Genomic DNA, 13,126 nt, shown 5'->3' on the forward strand with positions numbered 1-13,126 from the left:
CATCTGCTGGTCTCACCACTGTCTTGTACACCTTTCCTTTTATTCTGGCCGATAGTCTTCTATCAAATAGTACCCCTGACACTTTTCTCCACCCATTCCAACCTGCTTGGACCCGTCTCTTCACCTCTTTTCCGCACTCTCCGTTGCTCTGGACTGTTGACCCTAAGTACCTGAAATCCTCCAGCTTCTTGATCTCCACTCCCTGTAGCCTCACCGCTCCACCCGAGTTCCTCTCGTTCACACACATATATTCTGTCTTGCTGCGACTAACTTTCATTCCTCTCCTTTCCAGAGCATACCTCCACCTCTAGATGTTCCTCTACCTGTTGTCTGCTCTCACTACAGATCACAATGTCATCTGCAAACATCATGGTCCATGGGGATTCCTGTCTAACCTCATCTGTCAGCCTATCCATCATCATTGCGAACAAGAAGAGGCTCAGAGCTGATCCCTGATGGAGTCCCACCTCCACCTTGAACTTCTCGGTTACCCCTACAGCACACCGTACCAGTGTCTCACAGCTAGCATACATGTCCTGCACCAGTCTAACATACTTCTCTGCCACTCCAGACTTCTTCATACAATACCAGAGCTCCTCTCTTGGCACCCTGTCATATGCTTTTTCTAGGTCTACGAAAACGCAATGCAGCTCCCTCTGGCCTTCTCTGTACTTTTTTATTAGCATTCTCAACGCAAATACTGCATCTGTAGTACTCTTTCTAGGCATGAAGCCATACTGCTGTTCACAAATGCTGACTTCTGCTCTCAGTCTAGTTTCCACGACTCTTTCCCATAACTTCATTGTATGGCTCATCAACTTTATCCCTCTGTAGTTGCCACAATTCTGCACATCCCCTTTATTCTTAAAAATAGGCACCTTCACACTTTGTCTCCACTCTTCAGGCATCTTCTCACTCTCTAAGATCCTGTTGAATAATCTAGTCAGAAAATCTACCGCTGCCTCTCCTAGACACTTCCACACCTCCACAGGTATATCATCAGGACCAACTGCTTTTCCACTCTTCATCCTCTTCAACGCCTTCCTCACTTCACTTTTACTAATTTTTGCTACTTTGTGGTCTACAATAGTCACCTCTTCTACCCTTGCCTCTCTTTCATTTTCCACATTCATCAGCTCTTCAAAGTTCTCTTTCCATCTTCCCATCACTCTTCTAGCATCTGTCAATACATTTCCCTCTCTGTCCTTAATCACCCGGACCTGTTGTACATCCTTTCCATCTTTATCTCTCTGTTTCGCCAACCTGTATAGATCATTCTCACCCTCCTTACTATCCAACCGAGCATACAAGTCATCATAAGCCCTTTGTTTTGCCTTTGCTACCTCTATCTTTACCTTTTGCCGCATCTCCCTGAACTCCTGTCTGTTCTCTTCAGTCCTCTCAGTATCCCACTTCTTCTTCGCTAACCGCTTTCTCTGTATACACTCCTGCACTTCCTCATTCCACCACCAAGTCTCCTTATCTACTTTCCTTCCAGATGACACACCAAGTGCTCTTCTACCTGTCTCCCTGATAACACTAGCTGTTGTTGTCCAATCATCTGGAAGCTCTCCCTGACCACCCAGAGCCTTTCTCAACTCCTCCCTGAAAACCATGCAACACTCCTCCCTTTTCAGCTTCCACCATTTTGTCCTCTGCTCTGCCTTTGTCCTCTTCATCTTCCTTGTCACCAGAGTCATCCTACAAACCACCATCCTATGCTGTCTGGCTACACTCTCACCTACAACTACTTTGCAGTCACTGATCTCTTTCAGGTCACCTCGTCTATACAAGATGTAGTCTACCTGCGCGCTCCTACCTCCGCTCTTATAAGTTACCCTATATTCCTGTTTTTTCTGGAAAAAGGTGTTCACTACAGCCATTTCCATCCTTTTTGCAAAATCTACCACCATCTGTCCCTCGGCATTCCTATCCTGTATACCAAATCTGCCCATCACTTCTTCATCCCCTCTATTGCCTTCACCGACATGTCCATTGAAGTCTGCACCAATGACCACTCTCTCATTTCTGGGAATATTCTGCATCACTTCATCCAACTCATTCCAGAACTTCTCCTTCTCCTCAGATTCACATCCCACCTGTGGTTCATAGCCACTAACAACATTGAGCATCACACCTTCGATTTCCAGTTTCAGACCCATAAGTCTATCTGACATTCTTTTCACCTCTAGGACGTTCCTAACAAACTCCTCCTTCAAGATAACTCCTACTCCATTTCTCTTCTTGTCAGTACCATAATAGTACAACTTAAAGCCTGCTCCTCTATCTATCTATACATATACCTATTAATCCCCGGAACCCCGGAACTTTTCTCGTTTCCGCCCGGACGACATTCCCCGCCGGACCTACTTCCGTTTCCGGTCTCCTCCATCTTAAAGCGTCCCCGGTGTTTTCGGCCGCGCCCCCCGCACCATGGAGGCTCCCGCAGCCGCCGAGCTGATGAAGAGGATCGTCACGGAGAAGCTGAGCACCGCCGCCGCGGAGATCCTGGCGGCGGTGGAGCAGGTGGTGGCCGAATACGAGGCCGCGGCAGCGGGTTTGACGCTGGAGCTGGAGCGGCAGCGGCAGCAGATGGCGCTGCTTCAGCCGCGGGTCAAAGTGGAGCGGGCAGGTCCGAGTTTTCTACCTTTTCTTCCTCTTCAAATTCTTAAAAGGTCGGGGTTAAAGAGAGTGTAAAGGCATTAAATGGTTAGTCTGTGTTTAAGCCGTTTAGATTGTTGATAACCTGACTTTATCCGTTGCTTCACCTCAGGTGAGGCACGGCAGCTCCTGCCTCACGGACACAACAGGGCATTTTTATCCATGCGACCCCAAAGTTTGGGTTATTACGAAACTATCTGGTCCTCCTGCCTCGGTGCAGAGCTGGATGAATAATCTGACTGCAGATGTTGGAGTATATTTTCTTGAAACAGTCTTGAAGTTGACGCGATTTAATCCAGTGTTACACTTCAGGTGAGGCACGGCGGCTCCTGCCTCACGGCCAGAACAGAACATGTTATTCATGCGACCCAAAAGTTTGGGTAACTACGAAAACATCTGGTCCTCCTGCCTCGGTGCAGCGCTGGATGTGTAATCTGACAGTAGATGTTGGAGTATATCTTTTCAAAACAGTCTTGAAGTTGACCCGATTTAATCCAGTGTTACACCTCAGGTGAGGCACAACAGCTCCTGCCTCACGGCCACAACTGGGCATTTTTATCCATGCGACCCCAAAGTTTGGGTTATTACGAAACTATCTGGTCCTCCTGCCTCGGCGCAGAGCTGGATGAATAATCTGACAGCAGATGTTGGAGTATATCTTCTTGAAACAGTCTTAATAATAATAATAATAATACATACGATTTGTATAGCGCTTTTCACGGTACACAAAGATGCTTTACAAGTTGACCACAGAAAAACATAGAACATAAACATTGTTAATGGGAAGAGCTGTAGGTGTTGTAGGTGGTTTGGAAGAGGTGGGTCTTGAGGTTATTTTTGAAGGAAGACAATGAGTTTGACTCTCGAATGGCTGGGGGGAGGGAGTTCCAGAGGGTGGGGGCGGCGATGGCGAAGGCTCTGTCTCCCAGGGTGCGGTACTTGGACTTACAGATTGGAGTTAGTCTTGAAGTTGATCCAGTGTTACACCTCAGGTGAGGCACGGCAGTTCCTGCCTCACAGCCAGAACAGAACATGTTACCCATGCGACCCAAAAGTCTGGGTTACCATTAAGGCATCTGGTCCTCCTGCCTCGGCGCAGAGCTGGATGTGTAATCTGACAGTAGATGTCGGAGTATATCTTTTCAAACAGTCTTGAAGTTGGATGGCAGCGTCCAAATCTTTGTGCCTCACAGTGGACTTGGTTGTTTTAATGTGGGGTCTGTTTGTTAGAAACCTTCCCTGATGTTTCTGGAAACTCTCGATCCGTCTTTAGCATCCGTGCGCCACATGTGCACATCTCCAACTGTCTGCTGTCCCTCTAGACCACCATCTGCTCCCTGTGAGTCCGCCCGAGGTGCCGGCGGACCAGCAGTGCAACTTGGAGCCAGGTTGGTCCTTGGACGTGCCGCTCCTCGGCGAGGATCCTGGCTGGACGCCGTCAGGGAGCGTATGCTCCGCAGGTCCAGGTGCCGTCCCGCTGGCTGAAGGAGGCGGGGCCAGGGAAGAAGACGGCAAGGATGAAGATCGATGCTCGCAAAACGATGCCAAAGTCGATCACATGACACCTCCGGACCAATCCCAGCAGCCCCAGCAATCCGCCGTCTCCCAGTGAGTAACAGGAAGTGGTCTGTCCGCTGCTTCCTGCCGCTGATGACCCTGCGACTGTTTCAGGTATTCGGTGTGGTGCCCTGGATCTCCGTGGACCAATAACCTGCAGGACTTTGTGGACCTGAAGATCCGGATCCTGGGGAAGTCGCAGTCCAATGTGCTCTCAGCTAAAGGTGAGGAGCCGCTCATTCCTCCACCCGCCTCCCCACCCCGGTCTGGTTGACGGCGTCTTCTCCACCTCAGTGCTTCGGAAATGTCCCATTGTGGAGCTACAGTTCCCCCGTGGGCTACAGGAGCCCGAATTCCACAAACTGCTGAGCACCGCCTTCCCTAAGCTGGCCCACTGCCGGGCCGACTTCTTCACCTGCAACAAGAGGCAGCTGCATCCGCTAGGTCTTCAGACGCTCACACCAGAGAACGTCCTCGCCACCATGGAGGCACTTGGCGTCTCCATCCTCTACATCCGGCCCAAGGTGCGTGTCAGCCCTCTGGTCATCCCCCCCCTGGTTTTCAAGACAAGAGCTTCCGGTTTCCTCGGCTCGCGGTCACCGGTTGTCTTTGGTCCTCCAGCCTGTTGAGGACGTCCATGTGGGACAGGAAGTCCTCTCGCTGACAGAGAAGGAGGTGGAAGAAGCCTTACCGGCAGCACCCGAGGAGGATATAATGGTCAACAGGTAGATCCAGGAAGACTTTTTTTTTTAATTTTTGTCGTTCGTCTTTTTGTGCTTTGGGTTTAAATCCGTGTGTGTCAGTTCTGGAAAGACCAGAGTTCGGGGATACGAGTCTTGCTCCGGCCAGCCGCTCGTGTGCCAGACCGATGACCTAGTGCCCCTGAGGATCCAGATCTTGGAGGACCACGTGGATGATCTGTCCCTCGATGGTGGGTTCTCCTCAGGGCACTTCCTGTTTCCTGTCTAAAACTGACTTCTCAAAGCGATCTGAAGGGCCGTGGTGGCCGATTTGATTTCAGAGGCCTTTAAGTGCCATTAACCCCCACCTCATGAGTGTCTTAAGAGTTGTGCGACGTCGTTGGTCCGCTGACCTCGCCTTTCTCCTCCAAGTGCACCAGCACTGTCCGATTCAGAGCCTGGATTTCCCCCGCGGCCTGCAGGAGGACGACTTCCTGCACCTCCTGCGCTGCTCCCTCCCCCAGCTGGCCCAGCACCGGTCCTTTGACCTCCTCATCTGCAGCACCAACAGGCGGCTGTGCCCGCTGAGTGTGAGCGCGCTGACGCCCGAGGAGATCTACAACACCATCAAGCACGTCGGCAACTCCACCCTCTACATCCGGGTGAAGGTCAGGAAAATGGGTCCTGCCAGCCTGGCGCTGACGCCTTTACTCCACTTCTACTTCTCCCTAGACTTCCATTCCTGCATCTTCCTTGTCTGCGTGTCACTGTGGAGTTGATGATCGATAAAGTGGCACCCTTACAAACAGTAGTAGAATATTTCCATAGAAACAAAAAGTTACAGTCTAAAAGCACAAAACAAATTGGGCCAAAGTTTATATTTTTTTCTCTCTGGGTCCTTTTTTCCCATTGGCACTTTTAAGTATGAATACCTACCTAAGAGATCTCGCTTTATGGTGATGATGTTAAATATGGGTAGACTGGTAGCCAGGTTAGACTGGTAGTTATGTTGCCTCTGACCTCCTGATGACTTGACTACCTTACCTGACCATGAGGCTACCTGACCACCAGACCACGAGACCTCCTGACTACCACACCACCTGACTACTTGATTACCAAACTCCCTCACTACTAGGCTACGAGACCACCTGACAACCAGGCTACCAGATTTCCTGACTACTAGACCAGATTTCCTGACTACTTGACTACTTGACTACCAGACTACCCGACTACTTGACAACCAGACCAACCGACTACTTGACTACCAGTCCACCTGACTACTTGACTACCAAACTCCCTGACTACTGGGCTACCAGACCACCTGACAACAGGCTACCAGATTTCCTGACTACAAGACTTCCTGGCTCCTTGACTACTAGACCAGCTGACTACTTGACTAACAGACCTCCTGACTACCAGGCCACCCGACTACTTGACTACCAGACTTCCTGACTACTTGACTACCAGACCTCCTGACTAATTGACTACAAGACCACCCGACTACTTGACTACCAGACCTCCTGACTACCAGGCCACCCGACTACTTGACTACCAGACTTCCTGACTACTTGACTACCAGACCTCCTGACTAATTGACTACAAGACCACCCGACTACTTGACTACCAGACTTCCTGACTACCTGTCTACCTGACTACTAGGCTACCACAATCCTGACCACCAGACCTCCTGACTTCTATGTCATCTGGTATGTTCTACCCATCTGATGACTACCCATCTTCCTTCCACCCCTTTCAGTCTCCAGAGCCGAGAAGAGAAGCTTCTCCATGTTTGGATCCCTCAGCGTGAGTACCATTCCTTGGTCTAGACCTCTCCTAGTTATGCTGCTGCTCTTCGGCCGTGTAGTGCGGTCATCTCTGCTAACACCCATGTGATCTAGTTTCCATCGTTGAGGCTCCTGTTGTTTATGTGCCTTTACCATGGTTACCACCCATACTGGTCTAGCTTTCAGCCGACTTTCCGTGTCCTCATTGTCCCCGCAGCCCTGCGCTTCTGCAAGCCGTGGAAGGGGGCAAGGGTGGCGATGATGGTGGAGACTCCAAGTCCTTGATCGAGGAGCAGATGAAGGCGGAATCCTCGTCACTCTTCCCAAAAGCATTCGTGAGAACCAGGAGTGGACGGCGGTGCTCTTCGGCCATTACAAAGCCCGAGGTTCAGAGAGTGACGGGCAACGCCTGCTTCACCTGCCTCGTGTGCGGTGCGGATCGGCGCACCTTAACCATGCTGATCAAACACGCCGCCATCCACTGCAGCGAGGCAAAGGAGACCCCATGCGGCATCTGCGGCGAGACGGTGCCCAAGCTGCTGACCCACCTGCAGGACCACAAGAAGACCTTCCGCTGCAGCCTCTGCAAGAAGTCCTTCATGTCCAACAAAAGCATGAAGAGGCACATGAACCGACACACCCACGACTCCACCTTGAGGAGCGAGGTCTGCTCCAGCGGCTTCGCCCTGGACCCACCGCTGACCGAACCCCCTGCCATCTGCGCTGTGGAGCCACCGCACATGACGATTGATGAAGTGGCTTCCTCACAATCAGTGGTAGAAAAAATACATATTTCCATGGAAACAAAAAGTAATAGTCTAAAAGCACAAAACCAATGGGGCAGAAATTACTTTTTTTTTTCTATGGGTACTTTTTACCCACTGGCACTTTTGGGTATAAATACCTACTTAAGAGATCTCTCTATGCTGATGATGTTAAACATGGGTAGACTGGTAGCCAGGTTAGACTGGTAGTCATGTTGCCTCAGACTTCCTTACAACTTGACTACCTTAACTGACCATGAGGCTACCTGACCACCAGACCACCAGACCTCCTGACTACCACACCACCTGACTACTTACTACCAAACTCCCTGACCACTAGGCAACTAGACCACCTGACAACCAGGCTACCAGATTTCCTGACTACTTGACTACCAGACCTCCTGACTACCAGATTTCCTGACTACTAGACCAGCTGACTACCAGACCACTTGACTACCAGACTACCCGACTACTTGACAACCAGACCTCCTGACTACTTGACTACCAGTCCACCTGACTACTTGACTACCAAACTCCCTGACTACTAGGTTACCAGACCACCTGACAACAGGCTACCAGATTTCCTGACTACAAGACTTCCTGGCTACTTGACTACCAGACCTCCTGACTACCAGTCCACCTGACTACTAGGCTACCACAATCCTGACCACCAGACCTCCTGACTTCTGTATCATCTGGTATGTCCTACCCATCTGATGACTGCCCATCTTCTTTCCACCCCTTTCAGTCTCCAGAGCCCAGAAGAGAAGCTTTTCCATGTTTGGATCCCTCAGCGTGAGTACCATTCCTTGGTCCAGACCTCTCCTAGTTATGCTGCTGCTCTTCAGCCGTGTAGTGCGGTCATCTCTGCTAACACCCATGTGATCTAGTTTCCATCGTTGAGGCTCCTGTTGTTTATGTGCCTTTACCATGGTTACCACCCATACTGGTCTAGCTTTCAGCCGACTTTCCGTGTCCTCATTGTCCCCGCAGCCCTGCGCTTCTGCAAGGCGTGGAAGGGGGCAAGGGTGGCGATGGTGGTGGAGACTCCAAGTCCTTGATAGAGGAGCAGATGAAGGTGGAATCCTCGCCACTCTTCCAAAAAGCAATCGTGAGAACCAGGAGTGGACGGCGGTGCTCTTCGGCCATTATAAACCCCGAGGTTCAGAGAGTGACGGGCAACGGCTGCTTCACCTGCCTCGTGTGCGGTGCAGATCGGAGCAGCCTTTGCATGCTGATCAAACACGCCGCCATCCACTGCGGCGAGGCAAAGGAGACCCCATGCGGCGTCTGCGGCGAGGTAGTGCCCAAGCTGCTGACCCACCTGCAGGACCACACAAAGACCTTCAGCTGCAGCCTCTGCAAGAAGTCCTTCTTGACAAACAAAAGCTTGAAGAAGCACATGAACCGCCACACCCACGACTCCACCTTGACAAACGAATTCTGCTTCAGCGGCTTCGCCCTGGACCCAGCGCTGACCGAACCCCCTGCCATCTGCGCTGTGGAGTCACCGCACATGACGATTGATGAAGTGACTTCCTCACAATCAGTGGTAGAAAAAATACATATTTCCATGGAAACAAAAAGTTACAGTCTAAAAGCACAAAACCAATTGGGCGGAAGTTTTTTTTTTCTCACTGGGTACTTTTTACCCACTGGCACTTTTGGGTACAAATACTTACTTAAGAGATCTCTCTCTATGCTGATGATGTTAAACATGGGTAGACTGGTAGCCAGGTTAGATTGGTAGTCATGTTGCCTCAGACCTCCCGACAACTCAACTACCTTACCTGACCATGAGGCTACCTGACCACCAGACCACCAGACCTCCTGACTACCACACCACCTGACTACTTACTACCAAACTCCCTTACTACTAGGCAACTAGACCACCTGACAACCAGGCTACCAGATTTCCTGACTACCAGACCACCTGACTACATGACTACCAGACCTCCTAACTACCAGTCCACCTGACTACTTGACAACCAATCTCTGACTACTAGGCTACCAGACCACTTGACAGGCTACCAGATTTCCTGACTACAAGAATTCTTGACTACTTGACTTCTAGACCAACTGACTACCAGACTACTTGACTACTAGACCACCTGACTACTTGACTACCAGACCTCCTGACTACCAGGCCACCCAACTACTTGACTACCAGACCTCCTGACTACTTGACTACCAGACCTCCTGACTACCAGACCACCCGACTATTTGACTACCAGACCACCCGACTACTTGACTACCAGACCTCCTGACTACCAGACCACCTGACTACTTGTCTACCAGACCTCCTAACTACTTTGACTACCAGACCTCTTGACCACCAGACCTCCTGACTTCTGTGTCATCTGGTATGTCCTACCCATCTGATGACTACCCATCTTCCTTCCACCCCTTTCAGGCTCCAGAGCCCAGAAGAGAAGCTTCTCCATGTTTGGATCCCTCAGCGTGAGTACCATTCCTTGGTCCAGACCTCTCCTAGTAATGCTGCTGCTCTTCAGCCGTGTAGTGCGGTCATCTCTGCTAACACCCATGTGATCTAGTTTCCATGGTTGAAACTCCTGTTGTTTATGTGCAGTTACCATGGTTACCACCTTTCAACCAACTTTCCGTGTCCTCATTGTTCCCGCAGCCCTGCGCTTCCGCAAGCCGTGGAAACGGGCAAGGGTGGCGATGATGGTGGAGACTCCAAGTCCTTGATCGAGGAGCAGATGAAGGTGGAATCCTTGTCCCTCTTCCCAAAAGCATTCTTAAGAACCAGGAGTGGACGGCGGTGCTCTTCAGCCATCATAAAGCCCGAGGTTCAGAGAGTGACGGGCAACGGCTGCTTCACCTGCCTTGTGTGCGGTATGGATCGGCGCACCTTTAGCATGCTGATCAAACACGCCGCCATCCACTGCAGCGAGGTAAAGGAGACCCCATGCGGTGTCTGCGGCGAGATGGTGCCCAAGCTGCTGACCCACCTGGAGGACCACAAAAAGACCTTCCGCTGCAGCCTCTGCAAGAAGTCCTTCATGTCCAACAGAAGCATGAAGAGGCACATGAACCGTGAGGTCTGCTCCGGCGGCCTCGCCCTGGACCCACAGCTGACCGAACCCCCTGCCGTCTCCGCTGTGGAGTCGCCGCACATGGCGATTGATGAAGTGGCTCCCTCACAACCAGTGGTAGAATAAAAACATATTTCCATAGAAACAAAAAGCTACAGTCTAAAAGCACAAAACAAATTGGGTGAAAGTTACTTTTTTTTTCTCTCTGGGTACTTTTTACCCACTGGCGCTTTTAGGTATAAATACCTACTTAAGAGGTCTCTCTCTATGCTGATGATGTTAAACATGGGTAGACTGGTAGTCATGTTGCCTCTGACCTGCTGATGACTTGACTACCTTACCTGCCCATGAGGCTACCTGACCACTAGACCACCAGACCTCCTGACTACCACATCACCTGACTACTTACTACCAAATTCCCTGACTACTAGGCAACTAGACCAACAGTCTAGTTGCCTGAAAACCTGACAACCAGGCTACCAGATTTCCTGACTACCAGTTCACCTGACTACTGGACCACCAAACTCCCTGACTTCTAGGCTACCAGACCACCTGACAACAGGCCACCAGATTTCCTGACTACAAGACTTCCTGACTACTTGACGACTAGACCAGCTGACTAGCAGACTACTTGACTACCAGCCACCCGACTACTTGACAACCAGACCTCCTGACTACTTGACTACCAGTCCACCTGACTACTTGACTACCAAACTCCCTGACTTCTAGGCTACCAGACCACCTGACAACAGGCCACCAGATTTCCTGACTACAAGACTTCCTGACTACTTGACGACTAGACCAGCTGACTAGCAGACTACTTGACTACCAGCCACCCGACTACTTGACAACCAGACCTCCTGACTACTTGACTACCAGTCCACCTGACTACTTGACTACCAAACTCCCTGACTTCTAGGCTACCAGACCACCTGACAACAGGCCACCAGATTTCCTGACTACAAGACTTCCTGACTACTTGACTACCAGACCACCGACTACTTGACTACCAGACCACCCGACTACTTGACTATCAGACTTCCTGACTGCTAGACCACCCGACAACTTGACTACCAGACCACCTGACTACTTGACTACCACAATCCTGACCACCAGACCTCCTGACTTCGATGTCATCTGGTATGTTCTACCCATCTGATGACTACCCATCTTCCTTCCACCCCTTTCAGGCTCCAGAGCCCAGAGGAGAAGCTTCTCCATGTTTGGATCCCTCAGCGTGAGTACCATTCCTTGGTCCAGACCTCTCCTAGTAATGCTGCTGCTCTTCAGCCGTGTAGTGCGGTCATCTCTGCAAACACCCATGTGATCTAGTTTCCATGGTTGAGACTCCTGTTGTTTATGTGCCTTTACCATGGTTACCACCCATACTGGTCTAGCTTTCAGCCGACTTTCCGTGTCCTCATTGTCCCCGCAGCCCTGCACTTCCGCAAGCCGTGGAAGCGGGCAAGGGTGGCGATGATGGTGGAGACTCCAAGTCCTTGATCGAGGAGCAGATGAAGGTGGAATCCTCGTCACTCTTCCCAAAAGCATTCGTGAGAACCAGGAGTGGACGGCGGTGCTCTTCGGCCATTACAAACCCCGAGGTTCAGAGAGTGACGGGCAACGCCTGCTTCACCTGCCTCGTGTGCGGTGCGGATCGGAGCACCTTTAGCATGCTGATCAAACATGCCACCATCCACTGCAGCGAGGCAAAGGAGACCCCATGCGGCGTCTGTGGCGAGATAGTGCCCAAGCTGCTGACCCACCTGGAGGACCACAACAAGACCTTCAGCTGCAGCCTCTGCAAGAAGTCCTTCATGACATACAGAAGCATGAAGAGGCACATGAGCGGCCACACCCATGACTCCACCTTGAGGAGCAAGGTCTGCTCCGGTGGCTTCCCCTAGACCCACTGCTGACCGAACCCCCTGCCATCTGCGCTGTGGAGTCACCACACATGTGCTGAGAGTGCGGCAAGTCCTTCTTGTCCGTGAAGAATCTGGTCATCCACATGGTGCAGCATGAGCAGGAAGAGTTTCACTGCAGCTTCTGCCGCTGTTCCTTCGGCAGTCAGGAGAAGCTGGTGCAGCACCACTCCTCCAACAAGACAAGCTTTAAAATCTGCGCCAAGGTGCTCCCCAGCGACCAGAAGCTGCGCATCCACTGGCTCCACTGTCATAGCGACTGCAAGAGGCCCAAACCCTGCCAGGGCACCTTGTGCAAACGGAGCAGGAAGTGGGGCCACGTGAGACCCACCTGCAGGTTCAGGGGTCTGGCTTGGACTCCTGATGGCCTCCAGGTCATTCCCTCCGAAACCCTTGATTGTTTTGAACAGCTTTTTTCTCTTGCCATGGTAACAGCCGACTTGTAGCCTATGTGGTCAATTTTTTGAAGCCTTGCCGTCGCCTGACCAGAATATAGGGACCTGGAATTAGCAAACACGGCTCTCCAACCTGCATGCAAACCTGTGGATCGTCCAGGCGAGACCCTCTGGACCGCCCCCTTCAGAAGAATTGGGGGTTAATGATCTCTTTGTGCCTTTTGCTTGTTTTTATAGTGTGGACGTTTTTCAGTAAAGTTCTTAAAGATCACCCTGGTGGCATCTTTCTCTTTTTAAAAAA

General features: G+C 51.1%; 1 protein-coding gene across 1 annotated transcript; it reads left to right on the top strand.

The window, feature by feature from the left end:
• The first annotated feature begins 2,410 nt into the window (after positions 1-2,410).
• On the top strand, positions 2,411-13,065 carry LOC147223286 (uncharacterized). Its single transcript, XM_086166442.1, has 13 exons — positions 2,411-2,632; positions 3,984-4,269; positions 4,333-4,442; positions 4,513-4,742; positions 4,840-4,943; positions 5,022-5,149; positions 5,331-5,566; positions 8,195-8,241; positions 8,440-8,998; positions 9,860-9,906; positions 10,091-10,622; positions 11,696-11,742; positions 11,941-13,065. The coding sequence occupies exons 1-13, from the start codon at positions 2,434-2,436 to the stop codon at positions 12,410-12,412; spliced, it is 2,997 nt and encodes a 998-aa protein (XP_086022568.1). The 5' UTR covers positions 2,411-2,433; the 3' UTR covers positions 12,413-13,065.
• The last annotated feature ends 61 nt before the right edge of the window (positions 13,066-13,126 follow it).

This window comes from Fistularia commersonii, chromosome 19 (assembly GCF_037954325.1).
Source record: "Fistularia commersonii isolate RoL2024-O1a breed Wild chromosome 19, RoL_Fcom_v1.0, whole genome shotgun sequence".
Taxonomy (NCBI): domain Eukaryota; kingdom Metazoa; phylum Chordata; class Actinopteri; order Syngnathiformes; family Fistulariidae; genus Fistularia; species Fistularia commersonii.